The sequence below is a fragment of the Bufo bufo genome, chromosome 1 (genome assembly GCF_905171765.1).
Source record: "Bufo bufo chromosome 1, aBufBuf1.1, whole genome shotgun sequence".
Lineage (NCBI taxonomy): Eukaryota > Metazoa > Chordata > Amphibia > Anura > Bufonidae > Bufo > Bufo bufo.
This window is the reverse complement of record NC_053389.1, coordinates 154,016,456-154,042,900: the sequence shown is the minus strand read 5'-3', so window position 1 is coordinate 154,042,900 and position 26,445 is coordinate 154,016,456. Positions and strand designations below refer to the sequence as shown.

General features: G+C 45.9%; 1 protein-coding gene across 2 annotated transcripts in view; it reads left to right on the top strand.

Annotated features, from left to right (window-relative positions):
* Positions 1-24,773, top strand: part of TMEM201 (transmembrane protein 201) — a 40,930-nt gene extending 16,157 nt beyond the window's left edge. For both annotated transcript variants that reach the window (XM_040430940.1, XM_040430933.1), the window contains exons 7-11: positions 14,688-14,905; positions 16,655-16,726; positions 16,972-17,229; positions 17,547-17,681; positions 23,308-24,773. In XM_040430940.1, coding sequence (XP_040286874.1) covers positions 14,688-14,905; positions 16,655-16,726; positions 16,972-17,229; positions 17,547-17,681; positions 23,308-23,402 — 778 coding nt within the window. In that variant the 3' untranslated portion in view covers positions 23,403-24,773. The remainder of the gene's footprint in view (positions 1-14,687; positions 14,906-16,654; positions 16,727-16,971; positions 17,230-17,546; positions 17,682-23,307) is intronic.
* Positions 24,774-26,445: the final 1,672 nt, after the last annotated feature.

The following is a 26,445-nucleotide window of genomic DNA, read 5'->3' as shown; positions in this document are numbered from 1 at the left end:
GTAAAGTCAAAACGGATCCGTTTGCATTATCATGAACAAAAAAAATATATATATATATTTTTTTTTTTTTTTGTTCATGGTAATGCAAACGGATCCGTTCTGAACGGATCTAAGCATTTGCATTATAGGTGCGGATCCGTCTGTGCAGATACCAGACGGATCCGCACCTAAGGCCTCTTTCACACTTGCGTTGTCCGGATCCGGCGTGTACTCCACTTGCCGGAATTACACGCCGGATCCGGAAAAACGCAAGTGTACTGAAAGCATTTGAAAACGGAGCCGTCTTCAAAATGCGTTCAGTGTTACTATGGCAGCCAGGACGCTATTAAAGTCCTGGTTGCCATAGTAGGAGCGGGGGAGCGGTATACTTACAGTCCGTGCGGCTCCCGGGGCGCTCCAGAATGACGTCAGAGCGCCCCATGCGCATGGATGACGTGATCCATACGCTTGGGGCGCCCGGACGTCATTCTGGAGCGCCCGGGGAGCCGCACGGACGGTAAGTATGCTGCTCCCCGCTACACTTTACCATGGCTGCCAGGACTTTAGCATCCCGGCAGCCATGGTAACCAATCAGAAAAAGCTAAACGTCGGGTCCGGCAATGCGCCCTTTAATGGGCATTAATTCCGGATCCGGCCTTGCGGCAAGTGTTCAGGATTTTTGGCCGGAGCAAAAAGCGCAGCATGCTGCGGTGTATTCTCCGGCCAAAAAACGTTCCGTTCCGGAACTGAAGACATCCTGATGCATCCTGAACGGATTTCACTCCATTCAGAATGTATTAGGATAAAACTGATCAGGATTCTTCCGGCATAGAGCCCCAACGACGGAACTCTATGCCGGAAGAAAAGAACGCAAGTGTGAAAGAGCCCTAACGCAGGTGTGAAAGTAGCCTAACCCTGCTGGCAATCGTGACCTCCGGGGTGTAATATAACTTCCTGCTCTCGTCAAGGGGCATTAGTGCAGCAGATCCTGAAATAATAGAAGTGTGAATTTTATAGTATTAATACTGTTATGGTTTGTGGGTTATTTTTTTGACACGTGCATTAATTAAGCACAAGTTTGAACACTAATTCCCGTTCTCGTCTGTTGTGATTATATTATGTATTCTATTTAAGCATATTTTGGGTGTACAGTATAGGTGTGAGGGTTGTCCTGAGGTCCGGGGCTGTTGAGTCTGTAAAAGGTTTTCACCCACTTTAACTCCTTCATAAATGGGCAGTAATTTAGTAATGACACATTTCCTGTAGTAAAATGGTAACATCTTACTATCATGGAAATAATCGGGCTACTTAGATAGACCTTTAACCATATTTATTGGAATACAATTTCTGAAATTCTGATTTATTTCCTGTCAGAAAATATGTAATGCACTATGCATTTAATAACAGGAAATCCTATAAATTTGTCCTCAGAAAAAAAAGTCAGAAAAGCTATAAGTGTATGTCCTGAAAATGCAGAGAATCGTGTGCAGGTCTAAATGGAAATAAAGGAAACATGTGAAAAGTGTAGCTGCTATATTCAGTGCTGCCATAAAAAGGTTGTCTGGGAATAAGGCACTTTTATTCTTCAGCCTTCCTTTTTACTATGGGAAAATTCATACCTACCGATCCCGTGCACTGACTTGCCGATCTTCTGGTCGGCAGCTTGTTTACTTCCTCCTGGCATGAGCATGATCATCTGCGTTGCTGTAGCCAATGACTGCATTCAACACGAAGGTGTCCATAAGGCCCCTTTCAGATGAGCGAGTGTCACGCTGCGGATTCACAGCGCAGCACTCGTCCTGAACTTCCAGCACTTCCGGGGTCGTATAGCATTATAGTGATTTATGATGCTATATTAACCCTTACATTTCTGGAATGTATTGGATAACACTGACAGCATTATGTCAGTGTTATACTATACATACCAGACCTCTAAGGGTTACATAGAATCATAAATTAATATAATGCAATACGACCCCAGCAGTGCTGGAAGTTCAAGACAGGTGCTGCGCTGCGAGTCCGCAGCGTGACACCCGCTCGTCTGAAAGGTGCTTAAGAGACCTCGCCAGTGAAGCCAGTTATTGGCTGCAGTGGAACAAGTGATCATTCCAGGAATTAAACAAGCCGTGAACCAAAAGGGACATGGGAACCGGCACACGGGACCAGAGCAGCGGGGAGTAGTTAAGTATGAGTCTTTCCATAGCAGAGGCAGGCTGCGGGCATCTGTGAAAAGTTATTTATTTCCAGACAACCCCTTTAATGCGGTCTTCCTGTTCTGTCCAGCAGTTGTGAGGTGACCTTCCACCTCTGGTCTTCACTACTGAGCATGTGCAGCAGTTTCTGACATTGTAACTTAAAGAGGACCTTTCACTAGTTTAAAAATGAAAAACTAACTATATCAGTGGGCAGAGCGGCGCCCAAGGGTCCCCCTGCACTTACTAGTATGTCTGGGCGCCGCTTCGTTCACCCGGTATAGGCTCCGGTGTGTGCAGCTCCCTCTTTTGTACGGGGCAGAGTTTTTGTATTAGGGTTGTCCCTTGCTGCAGCGCTGGCCAATCGTAGCGCACAGCTCATAGCCTGGGAGTCCCAGGCTATGAGCTGTGCGCTACGATTGGCCAGCGCTGCAGCAAGGGACAACCCTAATACAAAAACTCCGCCCCGTACAAAAGAGGGAACTGCACACACCGGAGCCTATACCGGGCGGACGGAGGGGCGCCGCTCTGCCCACTGATAGTTAGTTTAGTTTTTCGTTTTTAAAGGGCTTCTGTCACCCCACTAAAGTGATTTTTTTTTTTTTTGGGGGGGCTAGTTAAATTAGTTATATAGCGATATATGAAAATATAATTGTGTTACTTACATTGATCCAGCAGTTTATTCAAAAAACGAAGTTTTATCATATGCAAATTCGGTCTCTACCAGCAAGTAGGGCGGCTACTTGCTGGTAGCTGCTGCAGAAATCCGCCCCCTCCTCTTGTTGATTGACAGGGCCAGCCGGGATCTCCTCCTCCGGCCAGCCCTGTCGGCATTTCAAAAATCGCGCGCCTGTGTTGATTCGGCGCAGGCGCTCTGAGATGAGGAGGCTCGTCTCCTCAGAACTCCCTCAGTGCGCCTGCGCCGATGACATCACCGAAATAGAAGACGTCATCGGCGCAGGCGCACTGAGGGAGTTCTGAGGAGACGAGCCTCCTCATCTCAGAGCGCCTGTGCCGAATGAACACAGGCGCGCGATTTTTGAAATGCCGACAGGGCTGCCCGGAGGAGGAGATCCCGGCTGGCCCTGTCAATCAACAAGAGGAGGGGGCGGATTTCTGCAGCAGCTACCAGCAAGTAGCCGCCCTACTTGCTGGTAGAGACCGAATTTGCATATGATAAAACTTCGTTTTTTGAATAAACTGCTGGATCAAAGTAAGTAACACAATTATATTTTCATATATCGCTATATAACTAATTTAACTAGCCCCCCAAAAAAATCACTTTAGTGGGGCGACAGAAGCCCTTTAAACTAGTGAAAGGTCCTCTTTAAGGGCCTTGGAGCAGCATAAAGACTCCTAATATAAGGGACAGGAGAGGTAAGAACTGATTATCTATCACCACTAGAACGCCCTGCGTATGCCTGATTTCTAGATTGATAGAACGTAAAATACGTTTTTGATTAATATTTGTAAACGTCTCAAAATTTATATGAAAGTTAATACAATATTAATAGATTTTTATTTTATTTTTATTTTTATTTGCGTTTCTTCAGTTATTGTGAGCCAAAACCAGGTGCCGGTCAAAAACACAGAATACTCGCAGATCTTTCCTTTACAGATGATCTCGGTGTAGCCGACACAAAAACTGTGGCTTACAAAAACTGATGGAAACAACTGATCACATAACTGACGTGTGAACAAGGCCTTAACTAGCTTCATCTCTGACTCCACAGCCCTGATGAGATCATACTGCTTTTATTGTGGCTCTTGTGTAGCAGGCAGCTTTAGGTATCTATGTATTGTCCTAATGGACAGCAGCTACGAAAACCGCTTGTGTGTGTTGGCCCTTATGGATCCCCGCTCCACATATATTATGGCCAGCGGTTACAGCCATTTCTGACTTGTAGAGCACTTAGAAACTTCACACATCCATAGAAATCCCACAAGCAATTCCTTAGTAAATAGTTTATCTCTGATTTTGTTATAAATTACACATTTTGTGTCTGGTACATGTTCACTTTTCCTATTTGGGGTAAGTTCATGTGTTTTGGGTTGAGGTGCATTATTATTTTTTAATTAACATGTCTATTTGGATTCTCTAACGTGTCGCAGCATTTCATCTTTACTGTAGTCTGTAGTACATTTTCTGGCCTATTCTAAGGCTACTTTCACACTCTCGTTTGGTGCGGATCTGTCATGGATCTGCACAGACGGATCCGTTCCGTTAATCCCCATTAACTTGCATTGTGTGTCAGCACGGATCCGTTTGCCTCTGCATCGTCCGGCGGACACCAAAACTCTGCAAGCAGCGTTTTGGTGTCCGCCTCCAAAGTGGAATGGATGCAGAACTGATGCATTCTGAGCGGCTCCTTATCCATTCAGAATGCATTAGGGCAAAACTGATCAGTTTTGGATCGCTTGTGAGAGCCCTGAACGGATCTCACTAACTGAAACCAAAACGCCAGTGTGAAAGTAGCCTATAGAAAAAAAATTGCTTTTTTAAAACTTTAAAATTGGTCCATTTTTCATGGCTGCCTTTCTGAAAAACTGCCATTTAAACCGGGTCCCTTGAATTGTATTGACTGTCAACCCGGGAAAACTTCTCTGGCCAGATGTTACGTTGACGCTCTTGTAATGGCAGGCTCCATGTGTTGTTTTTTTTGTTTAGTTTTTTTGTGGTTTTTAGCCCTATTGATTCAGTTCTCAACCGTAGTATGTGAACAAGCCCTTATTGTCTTTGATGCCTGTATCCAGGAGAGGCATCTGTAAGTGTCTTGGGTCTTATTGTAGTTTACCCTACCTGCCTCCAGCTGCAGGAGCTGAAGCAAACTTCCAGCTCTTTGAAAGCTACATACTTGAGTCTGCATAGGGTACTTAAAGGGGCTGTCCAGGATTAGAAAACATGGCTTGCTTCTTTCAGACAGTCACCCCTGTCCATGGGTTGTGTCTGGTATTGCAACTCATCGGTACTTACTGAGCTGCAATGCCACACTCCACCCATTGGCAGGTGTGGCACTGAAATCGAGGGGGGAAGCAGCCATATCCATGCTGGACACCCCATTTAAGAGAAATTAGGAATCGTGCACATGCCACCATTTGCATATTTGACTGTAGCTGTATATGTATTGAAAATGTCGGGCGAGTGGCAGATACCACCTATGATGATTTATTTTTTATGTAGGCATTTTTATGATTTTTAATATTATGCATTAGGTAAAAATCATCACAATCACTTGGAAAAGAACACATCCTAACAATTGTTACTTGTCTCATTGGGGCAATGGCATCCTAGTGAGGGATAGATTCAGCAGTGATCCTGCTGTATTCTCTCCTATTGGTGCCATGGCGTCCTACTGATTGGCAGGGGCACCAACTTCTTCGTGCTCCTAGTTTGGATTAAAGGAGTTTTTCCAGGATTTAAATGTTGATGACTAGTTTCAGGGTAGGTCGTTTAATGTCTGATCGGTGGGCGCCTGACTCCCGTACCATTGCTTATCACCTGCATGAAGAGGCTTTGCCAGGAGACGGACCTCTTGATCAGGTATTGAGGATAGGTCATCAATATTTAATTCCCGGAGAACCCCTTTAATTCTAGAATTGCTTCTCCCTGTGTGTGCCATGTACTGTACAGATCCATGTTGGTTTGTGCCTTGCTTTCTCCTTTGACCGCTGGCTGGCTGCCGTCCACTCATGTGATGCCCATGCTTCTGTCATGCTGTACACAACTTATTATTTCTTGTTCTTTATGATGTGTTAATGCTCTGTACTCGCTGCTCATACCTGCAGCTGATTTTATGTTCAATAAATGGCCGGAGAGCCGATGACCTGACTCCAGTAGCGTGCTTTCCTATCTGCTGTGGGGGAGGGGGGCTCCTCGCTATTCTAGCACATTCCATGTTTGTCACCGTTCATTCACCAACACACATTGCTTTTGTCGGGTCTAGAACCAGAAGAAATGTGCAGTGCAGCAGTGATCCTGGTAGCGCAATGGCTATTACTGAATAGAAAGTAATGTCTACACAGTCCATCTGAGAGCGAGTCCCATAATCCACTTGCTGAAGCACTGTATAGCCTGATATCGCATGGCACAATTGTCGGTCTGGTACCCACTGCATGTCCTGAATTTAAAGGGATATTCCAATAATAAATATTGTGATCCATCCGGCGCAAATGCCTGTTGTCGGCCAGACAAAAATACATTGCATGCAACGATCTTTTGTCTGGCCGAAACCCAGCATTTATGCCAGAAAGCAAATGGATCACTGCCACAACTTATTACAGTTAATGGGGATCCGGCGGTGAAGAATAGACCCTGGCAACGCTAGATCCTGCAAGATCCAGCAGGCTGCTCTGTGCCATGAACAGCCTGCTGGATCTCCATAACTGAGATGTGAACGTAGCCTTAGCAAACAAGGATCCAGAGACCTATTTTCCAGATGGCCATTTTCCTCTCCAGTCACTTCTATAGGGAAAGTAGTCATTTGGGATGTGGAGTCGCTGAACCCCTATTTTCCCAAAGGTGGGACCTGCACCTGTTGAGCAAGTATGGCATGGTCTGTGGATAAGTCTGGATTAGTTAAAGGGGTTATCTAAGACCTAAAATCCCCCCCCCCCTTCCCCTCATATGACCAGGCCCCTCAGAGAGATTGTACTTTCCTCACTCCCGGGCACACCTGTGAGGCACCCGGGCATATAGGGGGAAGAGGGGGGAGGCATTATAGGTCTTTGATAACCGCTTTAAAAATCTTCTTTTCAGGAGGGTACGGAACTTCACACCAGGTTGTCCTCCATGTCTGGTTTTCATCTGCATAACTGTTAAATTTGAGTCTGAACAATAATTCTAGTCCAGTAGGAACAAGCGACCAACAATATTGCCTGGTGATGTGCATGCAGTGGGACCTCAAAAGTGAACTCAGGGGGGTTTTAAAGTCAGTTTTGCTGTAGTCTGATGTAATTTGCACCAAATTTCAGATGTTGCACAATGTTTGATAGATTTGGTGCATCTCAGGTCTAACACTTTCTAGCCACCCCTTCACACATAATGGAAAAATTGTTCAAAACATACACAGCATAAAGATTCCCCCATTATCATAAATCAATATAATTCTATGCAACCCCCGTCAGTGCTGGGAGGTCAGGATGGGTGCTGTCCCTGACACACATGCTGTGAGTCCAGAACTTGCTCGTGTGAAACTAGCCTAAAGCCTAAATTCTGCAGTGCAGGGCGTGCTCAATTCCCCCAATGTGTGCATTTGGCCTGGTAAAGGGGTTGTGCACATTGTATAAACTGAGCATTTTAGTCATGAAGTGCAGGTTTCCTATGGCACAAACAATGTTACAAAACCATGTGGTGCTGCTGGAGGAACAAGGCGGATACTGACGGAATAGTAACACACAGTTGTAGAATTAAGTAGCCAAATCTGCCCATTCCACTCCGCTCATACCATTATCCAGCTTGCTTCCCCCATAACCTTCCCAGCTCCCACCTTCTGCATGAAGCAGAGGCCTCTTCCCTGCTTTTCTTGACCTTGTACAGTGTAAATTCTCTATGTCCCTGGTTGGCTGAAGGTTTATACAGATATGAGTGCGCTTTTTCCATGGAAAGCGGCGAGTACAGAGATGATGTATGCAATTTTTATAGGGTTTTGTAAAATATGTTCATGTTGCACTGCAAACTATTGTCACTTTTATATATTATTTTCACCAGGTTGATGAGAAGTGCCCGCCGTGTTAAACCAACATGTGCTTCCATACAGGGCCGGCGCGTTATAACCCGGGCAAGTGCCGGGGCCCAATGCTCCTGGGGGGCCCACTGAGCTGCAGTGAGCACTTCCATCAATACAGATGAAAGCTCTCATTGCTGTTATTTCACTTACGCATTACCCCTTTGGTGGGCCCTCTGGGTCACATGAGGCCGGCTGCTGCAGAGACTCAGATACGCCCCTTCTACACAAGACATGCTGCCTGAGGAGAGAGACTGGCAGGGCTGGAGCAGAAGTGTGAACACAAGTTGTCAGGGAGTCTGCACTGTGAAGGGCTAGAGCAGAAGTGTGAACACAGGTTGTCAGTGAGTCTGCACTGTGACCGTTTCTTCTCTGTGGAACAGGAGGGGGAGGGACTCTTCGATCTGCTGCTGGATGCTGCTTCATTCTATTTAGTTGTTTTACTGTTTCATTAAGCAGTTTGCCTCCATGATACCTGCCCCCCCAATATCCTGTCCTATCTCATCCTCATGGATCCCCTTCTGTCTCCTTTCCTCCCTCATGTATCCAGAGCTCCTGTTCCACCCTCCTATCTGCTATTGCTGCCCTGCACAGACCTCTGTCTACTACTTGTTGTATGAATCCCCCTCAGAGCCCCTTCCACCTACTTGCTGTGTCCACCCCTCCTGTCCATCCAGGGCCCCTGTCTCACTCCTCTGCCTCTCATTATGGTGGTATCTGAACTGCATTCACCATAAGGACATTCTAACGTCACAGGGTCATGGTACTGTGCCCTCATACCCTTTTATCTGGTCACTGTATGGTGGTTTTATCATTGTATGGCGGTGTTATCACTGTATGGCCATAACTGTATCCCTTTCCCTGCCCACGCCATCCTTTTTTAGATACAGATTGCGGTGCTAAGGACCTTTGCGCCACAATCTGTGTCAGAAATACGCCTAATATAGACTTATTTCTATATAATAAATGACCCCCTAATTGTATTATCATTCAGGGGTCGGGATAATTTCTTTATATTATATAGATTCTAGTGCAGTGTTTCCCAAACAGAGTGCCTTCAGTTGTTGCAAAACTACAACTTCCAGAATGCCCACACAGCCAAAGGCTTTCCAGGCATGCTGGGAGTTGTAGTTTTGCAACAGCTGGAGGCACACTGGTTGAGAAACACTGTTCTAGTGTATTATACTGTGCCCTGTATTTCCCAGTAGAAAATGATCCTTGGGAAACACAGTCCTCATCCCTGACCACCAGGACCAGGTAGCGGTCTGTCAGTACATGGCGGCCTCCCCTCTCTGCTCCGCTGTGTACTGGTGCTTATTCTGACACTAGGGCTGGGTTCACATCCCATTTGTGCCATCTATTTAATGTATACCAAAAATGTATGCGTTAACAGATGCCTCAGACTGATGCCATACAGTGGCGTCCGTTCACCATACAGTTCCATGGTAAAAAAAAAAAAACATAAACGTTAACGTATGCATTTATATATATATTTTTTTTACTGGACTCTGCAAGATACAAAAACGTGGAGTGCTGCACATTTGTATACATCAAACCGATAGGAAAAACGTGACGTGAACCCATCGGGGGGGGGGGGGGGGCGTGGCGTGCTAAAATTTTCTGTGGGGCCCAGTCAGTTCTAGCTACATCACTGCACAGCTCCTTCTCTCCTCCAGGCCCGGCCCAGCAGTGACATGTTGACATGTGTCTCACTGCTGCAGCGGGCCTGAGGAGAGACGGAGCACAGGGAGCTGCGGTTAGTGAATGACAGGACCGCCGGCTCCTCTGCGCTCCAGCAATGATGGGTATGTGAGGGGGTCATTACACTGTGAAGGCCCCTTACACAATATATTGACCCCCCCCCCCCCCCCAGTGCCCCCCATTTAGTATAATGATCGCCATTGACCCTCTATTTAGTATAATGACCACCAGGGCCCCCATTCAATAAATTGACCCCCAGTGCCCAACCATACAGTATAACCCCCAGTGTGAGGGCGACTGGGGGTCATTATTCTGAATGGAGGGCCACTGTGGGGTCATTATACTGTGAGGGCCCTTTACATAGTATTATGACCCCCCATTTAGTATAATGATCCCCAATGACCACCATACAGTATAATAACCCCCAGTGCCCCCTCCATACAGTATAACCCCCAGTGTGGGGGGCACTGGGGGTCATTATTCCGAATGGAGGGCCACTGGGGGTCATTATACAGTTTGGGGGGGGGGGGTCATTATACAGTTTGGGGGGGGGGGGGGTCATTATACTGTGTGAAGGGCCACTAGTGATCGTTATACTGTATAGGGGCCACTGGGGGACATGTAAATGTAAAAAAAAATGCCTCAAGGGGGCCCACTGGGATTTATCGCCCAAGGGCCCACATGAACCTGGAGCCGGCCCTGCTTCCGTATAATGAAAAGTTATACTTTCTAATTGTTTCAGTTCGTCACCATTGTCAAGATCTCTGCTTGCTGTCATTCCTTTCTTGTAACCAGATCCTGAAAAGTCGCCCTGATCATGTCTGGGACATAAGTGCAGAGCTGGGAGGCTGTGTCAGTGGGATGTAGCCACAGTGGCTGTGAGCCTATATTACACAACTGTATGGACCCACCTTGTAGAGTCTGCTGTGTACTGCACGGCCATTGCCCAGAGGATCATTGTATCAGGGTTCAAGCACATGAGTGTTTTTTGTGGATAGCACACTGACACATTCATTTTGAAATGGCCCTGCATACATCCTTTTTTTTTTTTTTTTTTTTTTTTTTTTTTTTTGTGTATCCATGTGGTTGTTCCGCAGATAATGGAACATTTCCTATTCCATATCGCTGACGAGAATAGCCATTACTATTGATGGGAGTGAGAAAAACACGGGAGATATCTGTATTTAGCGGATCCCTGGTTGGCCAATCGAAATACAGGTACAATGGTGTGCGTGAAGTCTAAGGGTCTGTTCACGCTGAATTTTTTTATTCTGGTTTTGGTGTGTTATCGCTTTAAAATTGGCTTTAAAAAAAAACACCAAAATGGCCTCCCATTCAATTTCTTGCTGTTTTTTTTTTTTTTTTTTTTTTTTTTTTTGGGGGGGGGGGGGGGTTACATAGCATGTCCTATCTTGGGGTAGAATCTGTGCTAAATCTCCCCTTGAAATGAAGGGGAAGCATCAAAAATGCTGTTTTTAATTTTTTTTTACGGATCTGTGCCAAAAAACGCAAGCTGAAAATGCTGTTTTGAGTTGAAGTAAATACCTATTGGTGTGTAGTAAAAAAAAAAAAAAAAGCACTTGCCCAAACTCTTTGGTACAGGTTTTACACTTGTGTTCCATATGTCCATGGTTTCCTTCATTACAAAAGGTCTGTTTATTGAAGCAGGATTAATACATAGCAAATGCTCAGTCTCAGCCTTCAGTGTGGATGTGGCCAGACAGGCGCCCGCCGGCAGTGGTCATGAAGATCCTAAGGCCTTTTGTTGACGGAGGGTCAGCTGCTGGAGACAGGTGCATTGTAGGAGACTGACAAGTCCCTGTTGAGCTCTCGGCTTGGTGTCTAGTGTACTTTTCACACTTTCTTTCCTGCTCTGCAACTTTCTCATTTTGTATTAGAAACATAGAATGTGTCGGCAGATAAGAACCATTCAGCCCATCTAGTCTGCCCAATATACTGAATACTATGGATAGCCCCTGGCCCTATCTTATATGAAGGATGGCCTTATGCCTATCCCATGCATGCTTAACCTCCTTCACTGTATTTGCAGCTACCACTTCTGCAGGAAGGCTATTCCATGCATCCACTACTCTCAGTAAAGTAATACTTCCTGATATTACTTTTAAACCTTTGCCCCTCTAATTTAAAACTATGTCCTCTTGTAGCAGTTTTTCTTCTTTTAAATATTCTCTCCTCTTTTACCTTGTTAATTCTCTTTATGTATTTAAAAGTTTCTATCATATTCCCTCTGTCTCGTCTTTCTTCCAAGCTATACATGTTAAGGTCCTTTAACCTTTCCTGGTAAGTTTTATCCTGCAATCCATGTACTAGTTTAAGGTACTTTCACACTAGCGTTTTTCTTTTCCGGCATAGAGTTCAGTCACAGGGCCTCTATAAAATAACTGATCAGGCATATCCCCATGCATTCTGAACGGATTGCTCTCCATTCAGGATGTCTTCAGTTCAGTCGTTTTGACTGATCAGGCAAAAGATAAAACCGTAGCATGCTACGGTTTTATCTCCGGCGAAAAAAAACTGCCATTTTTCCCCATAAGAATGTATTAGTGCTGGATCCGGCATTCAAAATGCCGGATCCGGCATGCGCAGACCCGTAAATATGTAAAAAAAATATATTCAAGACTGATCTGTCTGTTCGCATGACAAGCAGAGAGACTGATCCGTTCTTGCAATGCATTTTGTGAGACTGATCCGCATCCGGATCCGTCTCACAAATGCTTTCAGTCACATCAAAATCGGCGGATCCGGCGGGCAGTTCCGACGACGGAACTGCCCGTCGGATCAAACTGCCGTAAGTGTGAAAGTAGCCTTAGTAGCTCTTCTCTGAACTCTCTCCAAAGTATCAATATCCTTCTGGAGATATGGTCTCCAGTACTGCGCACAATACTCAATACTCCAAATGAGGTCTCACTAGTGCTCTGTAGAGCGGCATGAGCACCTCCCTCTTTCTACTAGTAATGCCTCTCCCTATACACCCAAGCATTCTGCTAGCATTTCCTGCTGCTCTGTGACATTGTCTGCCTACCTTTAAGTCTTCTGAAATAATGACCCCTAAATCCCTTTCCTCAGATACTGAGGTTAGGACTGTATCGCAGATTTTATATTCTGCGCTTGGGTTTTTACGCCCCAGGTGCATTATCTTGCACTTATCAACATTACATTTTAGTTGCCAGATTTCTGACCATTCCTCTAGTTTTCCTAAATCTTTTTCCATTTGGTGTATCCCTCCAGGAACATCAACCCTGTTACAAATCTTTGTGTCATCAGCAAAAAGACACACCTTACCATCGAGGCCTTCTGCAATTTATTCTGTCATTTTTGTCAAGATCGTTGCTACCTGTCAGAGAATGGGAACATTCTTGTTTACATTCAGTTTCTGAAAACCCGTCCTGCCCTGATACTTCTCACCGCTGTACTTGTATCCAGTGTAGACAATCTTCTTTGAACTAAACAACCTGCATGTCTTTCCTGCGCTGATACATGGTAGAGGAGAGAGATTTATGTATTTGGCATGCAGCGTTAGTTTGTGAGAACAAGTAAAGGCTGGAAAATGGTGAGGAATTGAAATGGTAATGATATTAAGAAGTTGTAGAACTTCTTCCATAATTAGGGCTCATGCACATAAACAGCAGGTTCGCAAACTGCAAGATATGGATGGTGTGGAGTGGAAGCACTACGGAGTGCTTCCATGGGATCTTAGTCCGTGCCTCCGCACCTCACAAAAGTATACCATGTTCCCTTTTTTTTTTTTTTTTTTTTTTTTTTTTTTTTTTTGTGGTACTTGTAAGCCTTCTAACATCCCAAAAAATAAAATTGCATTCATAAAATGATTCAAACATGAAGTAGACATATGGGGAATGTAAAGTCATAACTATTTTTGGAGTTATTACGATGTGTTATAAAAGTAGAGAAATAGAACTTTGGAAATTTGTAACTTTTTTTAAAAAAAAATTGTAAATTTGGTATATATATATATAATATATATATAACCACTGGCAGCACCACCCTGAGAGGTATGGAAAAATAGACGAATAAACGGGTGCAATGTCCAAGTACGGTAAAAGGTGCTTACCCACTTATAGAGAACAAAAATCGGACTGCACATGGGTGAATAAAACATATTTTCTGAAGAGTCGCTTGGAGTGCAGTCCGATTTTTGTTATATATATATATATATATATATATATATATATATATATATATATATATAATTTATAAATAACTTTTTTACTAAATTTTACCACCATCATGAAGTACAATATTTGACGAGAAAACAATCTCAGATTGACCTGGATAAGTAAAAGCGTTTTAAAGTTATCACCACTTAAAGTGACACTGGTCGGATTTGCAAAAAATGTCCTGGTCCTTAAAGGGATTCTGTCATAACATTTTAGGCCTATAACCTAAAAATTTGGCCAGGACCCTACTAATAACCTGAATCCGAAACTGTCCTTATTAAATCTGCCTGTGGCTCTATTAGCACATAAAACAGGTTTTTATAACCTGACATTAACCTACCTAAGGTGCCCAAGGGGACGTCGCTTCATACAGTGTGCCCGGCTGCACCCATCTCCGTCTGGTGCCCAGCGCCGCCTTCCCAGTTGAAATCGCCGCCCTCCCTGTCTATAGCGCCACCTCCGCAATCGTCCGGTCCCTCAGGTTATGCCTAGTGCGCACACGCGGGATCTGGCAGAGGGACCGGACGATTGCGGAGGTGGCGCTATAGACAGGGAGGGCGGCGCTGGGCACCAGACGGAGATGGGTGCAGCCGGGCACACTGTATGAAGCGACGTCCCCTTGGGCACCTTAGGTAGGTGAATGTCAGGTTATAAAAACCTGTTTTATGTGCTAATAGAGCCACAGGCAGATTTAATAAGGACAGTTTCGGATTCAGGTTATTAGTAGGGACCTGGCCATATTTTTAGGTTATAGGCCTAAAATGTCATGACAGAATCCCTTTAAGGTGAAATAAGGCTGTGTCCTTAAGGGGTTAAGCTTCATTTATATAAAACATGAAAACTCCCCCCTTAAAGGAAACCTGCCCTTCTGTTCAGCGTCCTCCTTCCTTCTACAGATGTCTCTCTGGGGATCCTCTGTCTTCGTTCAGACACATGAACAGCACTATAGTTCTTCCAGACCGTCCCACTCCATTGCTGTCCACCCCGCCTGGTCTCCTGCATCTACTGAGCCAACCGGCCTATCGCTCCGAGCGCAGAGCGTCACCCTCATCTCTACCCGGACGACTGAACCGAGCCCTGTCTCTTGGCACCATCCCCTCCTTGGCACGGGCAGGTAAGTTATTCCTACAGATGCTAGGTCATAGAGAAAGGAGTATTGTTAAGTGGACTGTATCCAGTGGAGGAGGATGAAAAAAATGATGGTGCGCCCCTGTAGAAAAACCTATTGCACATGGGTCTTGGGATGCTGAAGTCATCTAGCAGACCATGCCCAACAGAGTTGACCTGATCGGTGACTATAGACCCACCAGACGCCCCTTGACGTATTGATTTATTGGATGATAGTTGCACATGGTATGCACTACAGAAGATGTGCTGCCTGCCTCCTGGTCCTTGGCCAGTCATAAGTGAGGAGCTGGTTGATGTGACTGCTTCCTTGCGCCATAGTTTCTGATGTATTTCGTTAGTCCTTTTGGCCAATCATGACTACAATACCATACATACTAAATGATATAGTGCCCTCCATCTTTCAGCCCCCATTGCAATTGTGACAAATTTACCCTTTACATGCATTGGTATGTAGGATTTAGTGCAGCAGCCCTGATATAAGCTTCCTGGTAGACATTGGGGGTGGGGGGCGGTTGCTGAGAGATCGGTTTTGTCTTTCTCCAGAACGGTAATATTCTTCCCTGTCCTGGCATCAGGGGCCCTTTCTGGGCTTGTTATGTCGTTAGATGATGGAATGCCTGGTATGTGCAGGGGCCACTTAAGAAACAGGAAATAGGAAGGATTTTAACCATGTGGCTGCTCTGAAATCACTGCACAGTGTCATTTCTGTCTCAGTATTTAACTGCCTGTGATCTGTCGTCCAGTAGAGCTTTAAGGTGGTTTTAGATGGGCCAACTGAGCGGCCGATGTCGGGAAGGAAGCGTGGTGGATTTAGACAGACCAATAATCATCCAGGTTATCGGGAACGACCGTATGGTCATCAGATCGTATGGTCTAAACAGCGATCTGCTGCTCAGAAGCAATGATTCTGTATGAGGACGAGGGATCACTATAGCGATCCCCTGTCCTCATACAGTGAAGGAGATCGCTGCATGTAAATGTGCAGTCTCCTTCACTGAACGAGCTGCCGAATGTCTGGAAGGAACACTTCCTTCCCGACAATCGGCCGCTCAGTCGGCCCATCTAAATCCACCTTTCCTTCCCAACAGTCGGCTGCTCGTTCAGTGAGGGAGACCATGCAGTGATCTCCTTCACTGTATGAGGATGTGGGATCCTTAAGCAATCCCTTGTCCTCATGCAGAATCATGGCTTCTGAGCAGCAGATCGCTGTTTAGACCACACGATCTGCTGCTTTGGGGCCATGATCGGTGGTACCTGCATGAACGACAGAATCGCCCGACGAACAAGCGTTTGGCTCATTCATCGGGTGATCAGCAGCTGCACATTTAGACTGGAATTTCAGGGTCCCCAACACTGCCTTTGCTTGATGCAGTCTAGATTTCGTTGCCTTTTGCATATGCCAAGCAGATGGTAAAAGAAAAGATTTTATAACATTATATTAGAGAATCGCTCATAGCACAGTTCCCAAAAAAAACTGAATTTTTTAAAGACCAACTGGCACATTATTGGAATTTCAGGACCACCAATCTGATATTGATAGGCCATCAGTATTCTGACCATTGGAAGCCCCATTTAAAGTGAATTCTATAATATTGGTCACCTCCACCATTTATATTAATTTTCTTCAAACGCCCCCTCTCATGCTTGCTGTCACTTTTCTTTTTTAAATGTTTGGGCTGTACGTGGACAGAAGGGAAGGTTGATAACTCTCTCGCCTTGCACTTGTGTTTTCTAGATTCTGGATATCTCTTCAGCGGGAGCCGTCCAGCTTCTCGGTCTTCGGTGTACAAAGAATCTCCTGGATCAGGTAAGACAAGATGGGATAAAGAGAGAATTCAATTAAAATTTTGATTTCTCTGCTATATCTGCTTTTGGGAAAGCTGGGTGGCCAGCTTTACATCTTGGGAGCGATCTAATTTTTCGTTGATACAGCCAATTGGTCAATTCGGTTTGTGGTGGCCACATTGGTTGTCGCCCAACTTAAAAAAAAATAATAAAAATAAAAACTTCTTTGTGGTAATTAATGGTAACTTGTACCTTTTCTGTCTTCAGATTATTTTTCCCTACTGTCCGGAAGCTGCGCAGTCTCGCCACTGCCTTCTCCCACACCATCAGTGGCTGGTTCTGCCACCTCCAGCTGCGGGTCATTGCTCCACAGGCGACCATTAATCAGCCCTGCTCGCCTTAACTTACATGGACAAAAACTAGGCCTCTCACTGAACAGGGCACCGACCCGGACCAACATTGATGAAGTGTACCACCCCGACAGCAGCCTCAGCTCCCATGAGTTCACTCCTAAGATTGAAAAAAGTGGGTTTCAGTTTTTTTGGGGGACAAATATATATGAAGCATTTACCTCTGTTATTAGCCAGCAAGTAATGTAATGAACCATTGTATGGTGTTGGGCGCCATAGTGGTGTGTGATAGGAATACTGGTGCTCCACAATACGACATCAGTGGGCGGTGTGATAATAAGGTAGGGGTGGATAGCTTTGGGCCATGTTTATCGTCCCGATACTGGCACGGCACAGCTTATACGATGTAACGAGGGTATGGGAATGCCAGCACTACTACTTTTCTCCTCTCTGCTGACTGATGTGCCTGGTTTTCTTCACTTTACATTTCAGATACCATGAAACTTATGACAGAAGCTGGCAGCATATCCAGTAATCACATACCCAAGAAGGATAACTCCTCTCATTCCTCTGCCTGTCAAGTAGACTCCACCACAGCGTTCCCGGAATCTCCATCCAAGTGGAAAAGTGAGTGGCTTCTCCTAACCGCTGCTCATTTATCATTGGAACGAGCTAATGCAAGTATATGCTGACATCCCACCAGGGGGTCCCGGGACGTGTATTACCTTTTATTTGTATAACTCCAGCATGTTTCAGGATATGAGACATCCCATTTAATTCCACCTTCTCCCTAGCTTTGTTGCACAGACATAAGCTTTCTAGGTCCAACTTTACAATGCATGTTGAGATGCCATGTTGGATAATCCTGTCATCCGTAGCCTCTGCTGTAATGCATTGTAGGCACTGTAGTGTTCACACAAGCAGTGTCTGTATAAGGTCCGCCTGCACACGTTCAGGAATACATACGGTTTTTCCAGACTAATTCCCATGCAATAAAAAACACAGCGTAGCACAGTACCAGCAAAGTGTATGAGATTACACAAATCTCATGTACACTTAGATTTTTTTATTTATTTTTCTGTGCAGAACTTGTACTGCCGTCGTGCTCCTAGTCATAAATTAGGCGCGGCTTTGGCAGTCCTTGCGTCTGGAAGGCGTAGTTTTTTGCTAACATTTACGCTTGTTTCCAGGCATAAATATTTGTAAATTTGCTGGTTAGTGAATTTGCCTGCCCCCATCACGCCCAGCTGGCCAACACTGCGTAACAGCGGCCATGCGACTAAATATTGTCATGTGGCCGGTTAGAAAAAAAGGGGTAAATGTGCCCCAGTCTTTGTTCAGTGATTTCCATCAGGGATTGTGAGCTAAAACCAGGATTGGAGCCTCCACAGACATAAGGCATAAGGGAAAGATCTGCGCCTGTTCTGTGTTTAGAGCCGCACCTGGTTTTGGCTCAAAATCACTGACCAAACACTGATGTGTTGAATGAAGCCTAAGGCCTCATGCACATGACCGTGTACCAGCCTTGCCCATGCTGTGGACCGCAAATTGTGGTCCACAACGCACGTGCACCGACCATGTGCCGCTGACTGCGGACATGGACCAATTCACTAGAATATGGTCCGTGATCCGTATCCGACGGTCTGCACCACAAAAAAGTAGTGCATGTTTGTGAATCAGAGGTGTGGAAATCTTATCGCCTGGGACATGCAGTTCCAGGCGCCAGGCAGGTAGTTTGTTCAGTAGCTTAGCCCTGCGGGCAAGTAGCAGGGCTGAGATGGCTTTGTTTACCGGAGCAGTGGACGCAGTGAATCGGCAACGAGCTGGCCATGGAGAGGCGTTCCCATGGTGATGGGGACGCTTGAAGTTAAAATATACCATCGGATTAGAGAAAACTGAGATCCGATGGTATATTCTAAACCCGAGGTGTTCCCATGATGATAGAGACGCACCTCTGATAGGGCGCTGCCATCCGCGGCACCTGAGGGGTTAATTGCGCGGACGGCAGCTCCCTGTCAGAGGTCGGTTGCCGGGAATGTTTCTACAATGTTTGCATTGGTTAGGCAGTGTGCCCTCTCCCCCCCCCCTCCCCTGTATTTAAATCATTGGTGGGCAGTGCGCCCTCCCCCCTCAATCATTGGTGGCAGCGGCAGTTCCGATCGGATTCCCAGCCGTGTAATGCTGGGGCTCCGATCGGTTACCATGGCAGCCAGGACGCTACTGAAGTCCTGTCTGCCATGGTCAGTTACTCTGCAGCATCATGCTTGCATGCGCTGTGGCCGCCCACCAATGCAAACATTGTAGAAACATTCCCGGCACCCGACCTCTGACAGGGAGCTGCTGTCCGCGCAATTAACCCCTCAGATGCCGCGGATGGCAGCGCCCTGGCGTGGGTTTAGAATATACAATGGGATAAAAAAAAGCTAATGGTATTATTTTCCGTTAGAACCATGTTATAACGGAAAATAATAAAGTGAAGTTCAGGTCCCCATTGTCTTTAATGGGGTCCGGGTTTGGGGTCAAGTTCAGGTCCCGAACCCGAACTTTGACCTGAGCGTTCGCTCAACACGAGCGGTGACCGAGCAGTGGGCGTAGAGCAGTGACGCAACCGCGGTGACAGAGCGGGGGGGGGGCGTGGTGTAGTGACACCGTGGGGAAGAAGAAATGTCAGAGCTGGAGGGGTGGAGCAATGAAAGGTTTTGTCACGGCTCGGGGGGGAGGAGCAGTGACAGAGCCGTTACAAAGCCAGGGGCATTGATAGAACTCTCAACTCTGCCAGCATCCCCCAGAGGACCGCCTTTCTGCAGGTGTTGTCAAACTGGGAAGGTGAGGGGGGGTCTACATCAGCAGCTAATTTGCCTAAACCACCTAGAGGTACGGGTAGTAATGTGCTAAGAGCAAGAGTGTGCACTAAACTAATTGCTGTGAGCACCATAACCATGCCCAACGGCTGCAATGCGATCGGCTGCACAGGATCGCAAGGCACATTATGCCTGTGGTCCAGTCCAAACAAAATGCTGCAAGCGGCATTTTGACCAGACCTCAATTGTGCCTTGCGATCCCGTGCTTCTGATCGCCTGCAGCTGTGCCATTTACTTCAATGGATCGTCACGCCCCCTCCTGCCCCACAGCATAGTGAGCCGGCCGCGATGTAATGCCGAATGGGCAGAATCATCTGGTGTGAACGAGGACTAAACTTAGTCATTTCACACCACAAAGAATGGAACTCAAGCCAGCCACCTCCCTGCATAAGGAAGAGTGGCGGTGCATTGAAATATGGTTTTGATTTCAAATTATTTTTTGTATCAGGACAAGTAGATTGTCATGAGGGACAAGTAGATCGAGCCCGCGCTTTAGTCCTTCGACAAGTAGTTTTTTTTTTATTTCCACACCCCTGGTGAATGCAGACCCGTTGACTTGAATGGGTCCGCGATCCGCAAGTTACGGCCAAAGATAGAAGAACGTGTTCTATCTTTTTGCGGTGCAGAGGCCGAAAGCCCACGGAAGTACTTTGTAGTGCTTTTGATCCGTGCCTGTGCTCCACAAAGGTTCTGTCTTCGGTCATATCTTGCGGATTGCAGAGCCTCAAGTCAATGGGTCCGCATCCACACCACGGAGTGCACACTGCTAGTGCTCGTATATTGCGGACTGGCCGTTTACAGTCCGCAATATGGGGACTGAGCCCTTACGTTTGCGTGCATGAGCCGTTATGCAGAGGTTTTCTGACAGCTTTATGCAGCATATAAATGCAGCCTGAAAGGGGTTTTCTGGTTTTGAGTTGGTAATGTTTCATCACTGTATAATTAAACATTTCTACAACTTTCGTATATTCTTGGGGTTTCAGTTCCTTACTATTTTTTAATATCTTGGTATAAAATGGCCATCTGAACTGGGCTTTGGTGCTGGCTGGTACCTCGGTACCAAAGTCCAGTTTGAATTGCTATTTTAAATTGTTTTTCAATATGCATACAGTAGGAAATAGCTGAAGTCTCGTGTGATTTCGGGCAAGAAAAACTTTGTATCCGTACAGCATTAAAATGTATTGGGCCCCACGCAGCCAGTCTAGTCAGTCAAGTCTAGTCCTGAGGTCTTTTCTAGGTCCCCAGGGCTGACTGTAGAGGGCTTACTCAGCCTCGGATCACATCACTTGGATCCAGTCAGAGGAGGAAATCCCCTTTGAGCATGCTTTGGTCAAGGACTGTGGCAATAAAGGGGTTAGCAGTTGGGATTGGAGCTAACTTTGATCCTGGCTGTAGAGCAAAAAGCAACTCTATCACCGAATATTGTCTAGACTGGCTTAGAGTTGTTGCGATACCAAATTTTTGATTCGGTTTCGATACCATGAAAAAGTATTGCGATACTCGATACCATTCGATACCACGCGAAAAAAGTAAACAAAAAAAGCCACGTGCATTCCTCATTTTTAAAAATGGCGAATCGCGCAGTTTTTATTTTATTTTTTCTGTTCCGGCATTCACCACCTAGATTTTTTTTTTATATTTTAATAGTTTGGACTTTTCTGACGTGGCGATGTAATATGTTTATTTATATATTTTATATGTGAAATTGGGAAAAGGGGGGTGATTTATACTTCATATTTTAGTGTTTGTTTTTTTTTCACTTTTTATTTAATAACTATTTCCCCCCTTAGGGGCTAGAACCTGGGATCTTTCATCCCTTTTCCTATTCACCCTGATAGATCTCTATCAGGGTGAATAGGACTCCACACTGTCCCTGCTGCTCTGTGCTTTGTGCACACAGCATCAGGGATGTTACCATGGCAACCAGGGCTTCCTGGCTGCCATGGTAACCGATCGGAGCCCCAGGCTTACACAGCTGGGGCTCCGATCAGAAGCTGCCACTGCACCACCAATGAGGGGGAGTGGAGAGGTCCCTGTGGCCACTGCCACCAATGATTTTAATACTGGAGGGTTGAGAGGGGCCGGCGCACTGTGCCACCAATGATTTTAATGGGATGGGGGGATTGAGGGGGGGGGGCACACTGCACCACCAATGATTTTACCCCTTTATACAGGAGGCGGGTACTAGCAGATCAGCGGCAGTTAACTGCCGCTGATCGCAGCTCCCTGTCAGGGGCAGGGTGCCGGCAATGCGATTCTGCTGCCGGCACCCGCCTCCTGTATGTGTTAAAGACTGACTACTGTATATGAGTCCAGACTTTCACTATTAGGCCACACAGAGCGGCGCCCAGCGATGTCTCAGCACTCACCATTTAGTCCTGGGCGCCGCTCCGTTCGCCCGCAGTGCCCCATTACTGTCTCCTCTCCTGCTCCACATGCTGCTGATTACTATCGGAGCGATGGGAGGAGACATCAGCTTCACTAGTGGGCGTTCCTTCTCCCTGGCTGTAGCGCTTTCCAATCGCAGCGCAGGGAAAAGGAACGCCCACTAGTGAAGCTGATGTCTCCTCCCATCGCTCCGATAGTAATCCTATCATTGGGGGCGCAGTGCGCCCGCCCCTCCTCCGCCCCTCTCTTCTCATTGCCGCCCCTCTCTTCCCATTGCCGCCCCTCCTCCACCCCCTCTCTTCTCATTGCCGCCCCTCTCTTCTCATTGGTGGCAGCGGCAGCAGCACAGGGGGAGGGAGGACAGCTTCCTTCTCCCCGTGCTGCTGAGAGAGAACATGAGCGCGCCGATAGCAGCGCGCTCATGTTCAGAGATACTAGACTGCGCAGAAGCGCAGCCCAGTATCGAAAAAACGGAAATCCCGGTATCGTATCGATACCGGGACAAAAGTATCGATTGGGTATCGAAATTTCGATACCCGCAACAACCCTAGACTGGCTGCAGTTGTGTGTTCATTCGCAGCAAACAATCATCTTGAAAATTGGTGATTAAATTGAAACTCAGGCTGTTTATTAAAGGACCTGTGACTATTTAGTCGCACAGCTGGTTTTATGTTGTGTTCGGCGGGATGGGGTCCTGGACACCAGCTTCAGCAAATTTACTAATATTTACTCCTGGAAATGGGTGTAAATTTTGGCGAAAAACTACTCCAGCCCCTTAGTTTTTCTCTCCAGAGACTGACTGCCTTAGATTCACCTAATTTATGATCAGGCGTACTCCTCGTCATAAAGTAGCCAAATCTTCCGGCAGTGCAGGGGGAAATCTAAGACCGGTATAAAAAGTCAGTCGTAGTAAATGGCCACCATTGTATGTTAAGAAGTTGTAGATCCCCTTTACTATTTCCAAGATGTCTTCTCCATCTCATGTCCTGTGCTTTACCCACCAGGTTGTGGAGGGTTGTCGCTGACTGGCATCTTCTTGGCAATGAGTTTCACCATGAACCTGGTAATGATCGTCTTCTTCTACCAAAAAGTCCTGTGACCTCGTATGAAGTCCTCATTTCACCTGGTGCTTTTGATCCTGACGCTGTGTGATCATCTGGGTTTTTTTTTCTTCCTCTGATGTCGCCCATCACTGGTGCTCTCTACTGACTCCTGGACACAGAGTCATGACTACTCCAAGACAACCATTTGAACTATCTCGCTAGACTCGGGGCTTTCAGCCCTCTTCACCTGGAAGCTGCTATTGACCATGGCGAATGGAGCCAGCCGCATGTTCTGATTTCTTCTGGGTGGAGCAGATGGATTTTACTTGCCATTCTTTGGTGATCTGTAAATAACTTATTGTATATGTGTTTATACGTCTTATCTCATTGTCTGCGTCTTTCCTGAAGGATCTCAACATAAAGATCTGTGATTCCCAGTGGATGGTCTTAAGATACTGATGCACAGTTGGCCAATTTTGGTGTTTAATCTGTACTTGCTGTATGATTCAGAAAAGTAGCGAATTGCACCAAATATATCATGCCACTTTTTTTTTTATTGTTTTACTAATTTGGTGCAATTGTTAAATTTTTCCGCACCGTTCCAACTTGGAAGTTAATGACAGACGGCCCCCATCTCCCCTGTAGGTAATTAATTCCTATAGGATGCTAATTGCCTGCCTTCTCCACACACAATGGATCCACTCCACATAAAATTTACATTCTTGATCCGGTCTAAAAATTCGCAGTGATACCCAGTTGTGTTTAAATTCTGATTTTGGTGCAGATTCAGACACGGATTTCACTTTGCATAGCGGTGAATGAAATCTGTGAACATGTAGGGCATGCTGTGGATTTGAAAATCTGCTGTGGATTTTTTGCACTGCAAGATAAGATAATGCAGATTTGGGCCTGTTTCACACTAGTTGTAAAGGATCTCTCTGCATTCCAGCATTGCCGGAAGCAACCGCATCACCGTCCGGCCCCATTTGCGATCCGGCCGCAACCGGAAGAAGCAGCCGGACAAATACCGCGGCGTGCGGTGTCTGGCTGCTTCTTGGTATGTTTGCCTTTTTGAGGCCTGATCTCCCCCAGTCCCCATTGTAGTGAATAGGGCCCGTGGGTGTCGGGTAGCATCCGGCAGTGCTGGATCCAGACCTCTCCGGCAGGCTGCTTCCTGTAAAACTTGCCTTACTTACAATGTACTGTACTGTGTACGGATTCCGCAACAATTCTACTTATTTATTGGTTTTCAGGTTTGTGGCCACAAGCCACAGTTTACACAGGTATTTCCATATTCCAATGTGCGAACTTATAAAGCGGTTGCAGACGATGAAACTTATTCTGCGTGGAATCCTCTGTGACATTGCTTCTATTTTTGCTAACCATTTTTTGTTCCTGCTTCATTGTATCAGAAATAAAAGAAATTCAAGCAACTTTGCAAATAGTTGTAATTAAACGAGACCTCCAGGTACCTCGATCTATTCTAGTATGTTACGGCCACTAGTAGGACAAGTGCTGTACACTATTACAGGTCTCTGCTTCCTCGTAGTCCCAGAGCCCATGCTCCATGGCTGCACTTTGTAGGGTTACGGGCTCATGCACACAGCTGTAGCCGTTTTTGCAGTCTGCACATTGCGGATCTTCAAAACACAGATACTGGCCATGTGCGTTTTGCAGAACGGAACGTCCTGTCCTCTATAGAACTCTCCTATCCTTGACTAATGCGCACAAGAATAGGACATGTTCTATTTTTTTGCAGTGCCGCTGAACAGACATACGGACGCAGACAGCACACAGGTGTGCTGTGTGCATCTTTTGAGGCTCCATTGAAGCCAATGGGTCTGCATCCGACCCGCAAAAAATGCGGATCGGATGCAGACCAAAAATACATTTGTGTGCATGAGCCCTAACAAGGAGTGGGTCTATCTCCTAGGCACCCATACCCATCAGTTATCTGCCCACAGTTGCTACCGTGTGCCTAAACCTTGTAAAAAATTTAAAACTTTTGGTAGATCTAGTTTGTTAAAAAAAAATAAAAAAATCACCATAATTGTAGCGTAGGGTTTTACAACAAAAGTGTCTATCCCTGCACCAAATTTATCGTCCAGTCTAAGTTTACGCTGTCTAGAGGATTGGTAAACCCTGCCCACTGTGGCATCCGGTAGGTATGGGAGCTCTGGTGCCTGCACATCTCCTGCAGACTGCAGCCATACAGCAGGGGTGGTTGATGCTCATTATTATTGAAGGCATGGACTATATTGAAGGATTTTGTTGAGGAACTTTTCTCAAGTGCCATTAACCAAGAAAAAGTCACTTGTAGCCAAGTGCACCTCAAACATCCTTTACCGTTTAGTGTCCACAGCTCCTTGCAGTCCTTTTCCCGTGGAGAAATACTACAAGCAAACCCCATGTGAAGTCTAATTGTGCAGTTGTGTGTTCCTCTCTTCCAAATGTCCCCTACTTCTTCCTTAGGGCTCATGCACACAAACGTATTTTCTTCCCGTGTCCGTTCCATGGACCATATGCGGAATCAGTCAAATCAATGGGTCCGCAAAAAAAACTGAAGGTACTCCATGTGCATTTCGTTTCCGTATGTCCGTTTCGCCAAAAAATAGTATGTCCTATTATTGTCCGCATTATGGACAAGTATAGGACTGTTCTATTAGGGGCCAGCTGTTCCATTCCGCAAAAAATACGGAATGTACAAGGACGTCATCCGTATTTTTTGCGGATCTGTGTTTTGCGCACCGCAAAATGCATACGTTCATGTGCATGAGCCCGGGGGCTTCATGGACACAACTGTATATGTATTTCGGTCCAAAAAATATGGATACCTTTCGTGTGCATCTGTATATTTCTCGCTCTCGTCAATAGTATGGGCTGTTCTTGTCTGCAAAATGGACCAGAATAGGACATGTTCTATAATTTCAGGAATGGCTACACAAAATACAGATAGATGCATGGCCCCATAGAATTGAATGGGTCAGTAGACAAAAAGATGAAAAATACCATTGTGAGGCCTAAAATGTTTTCAGTAGCTTAGTAAGAAGAGGACAGGTAGAGAGGAACACAACTGCACAATTAGGCCATACAGAGGGG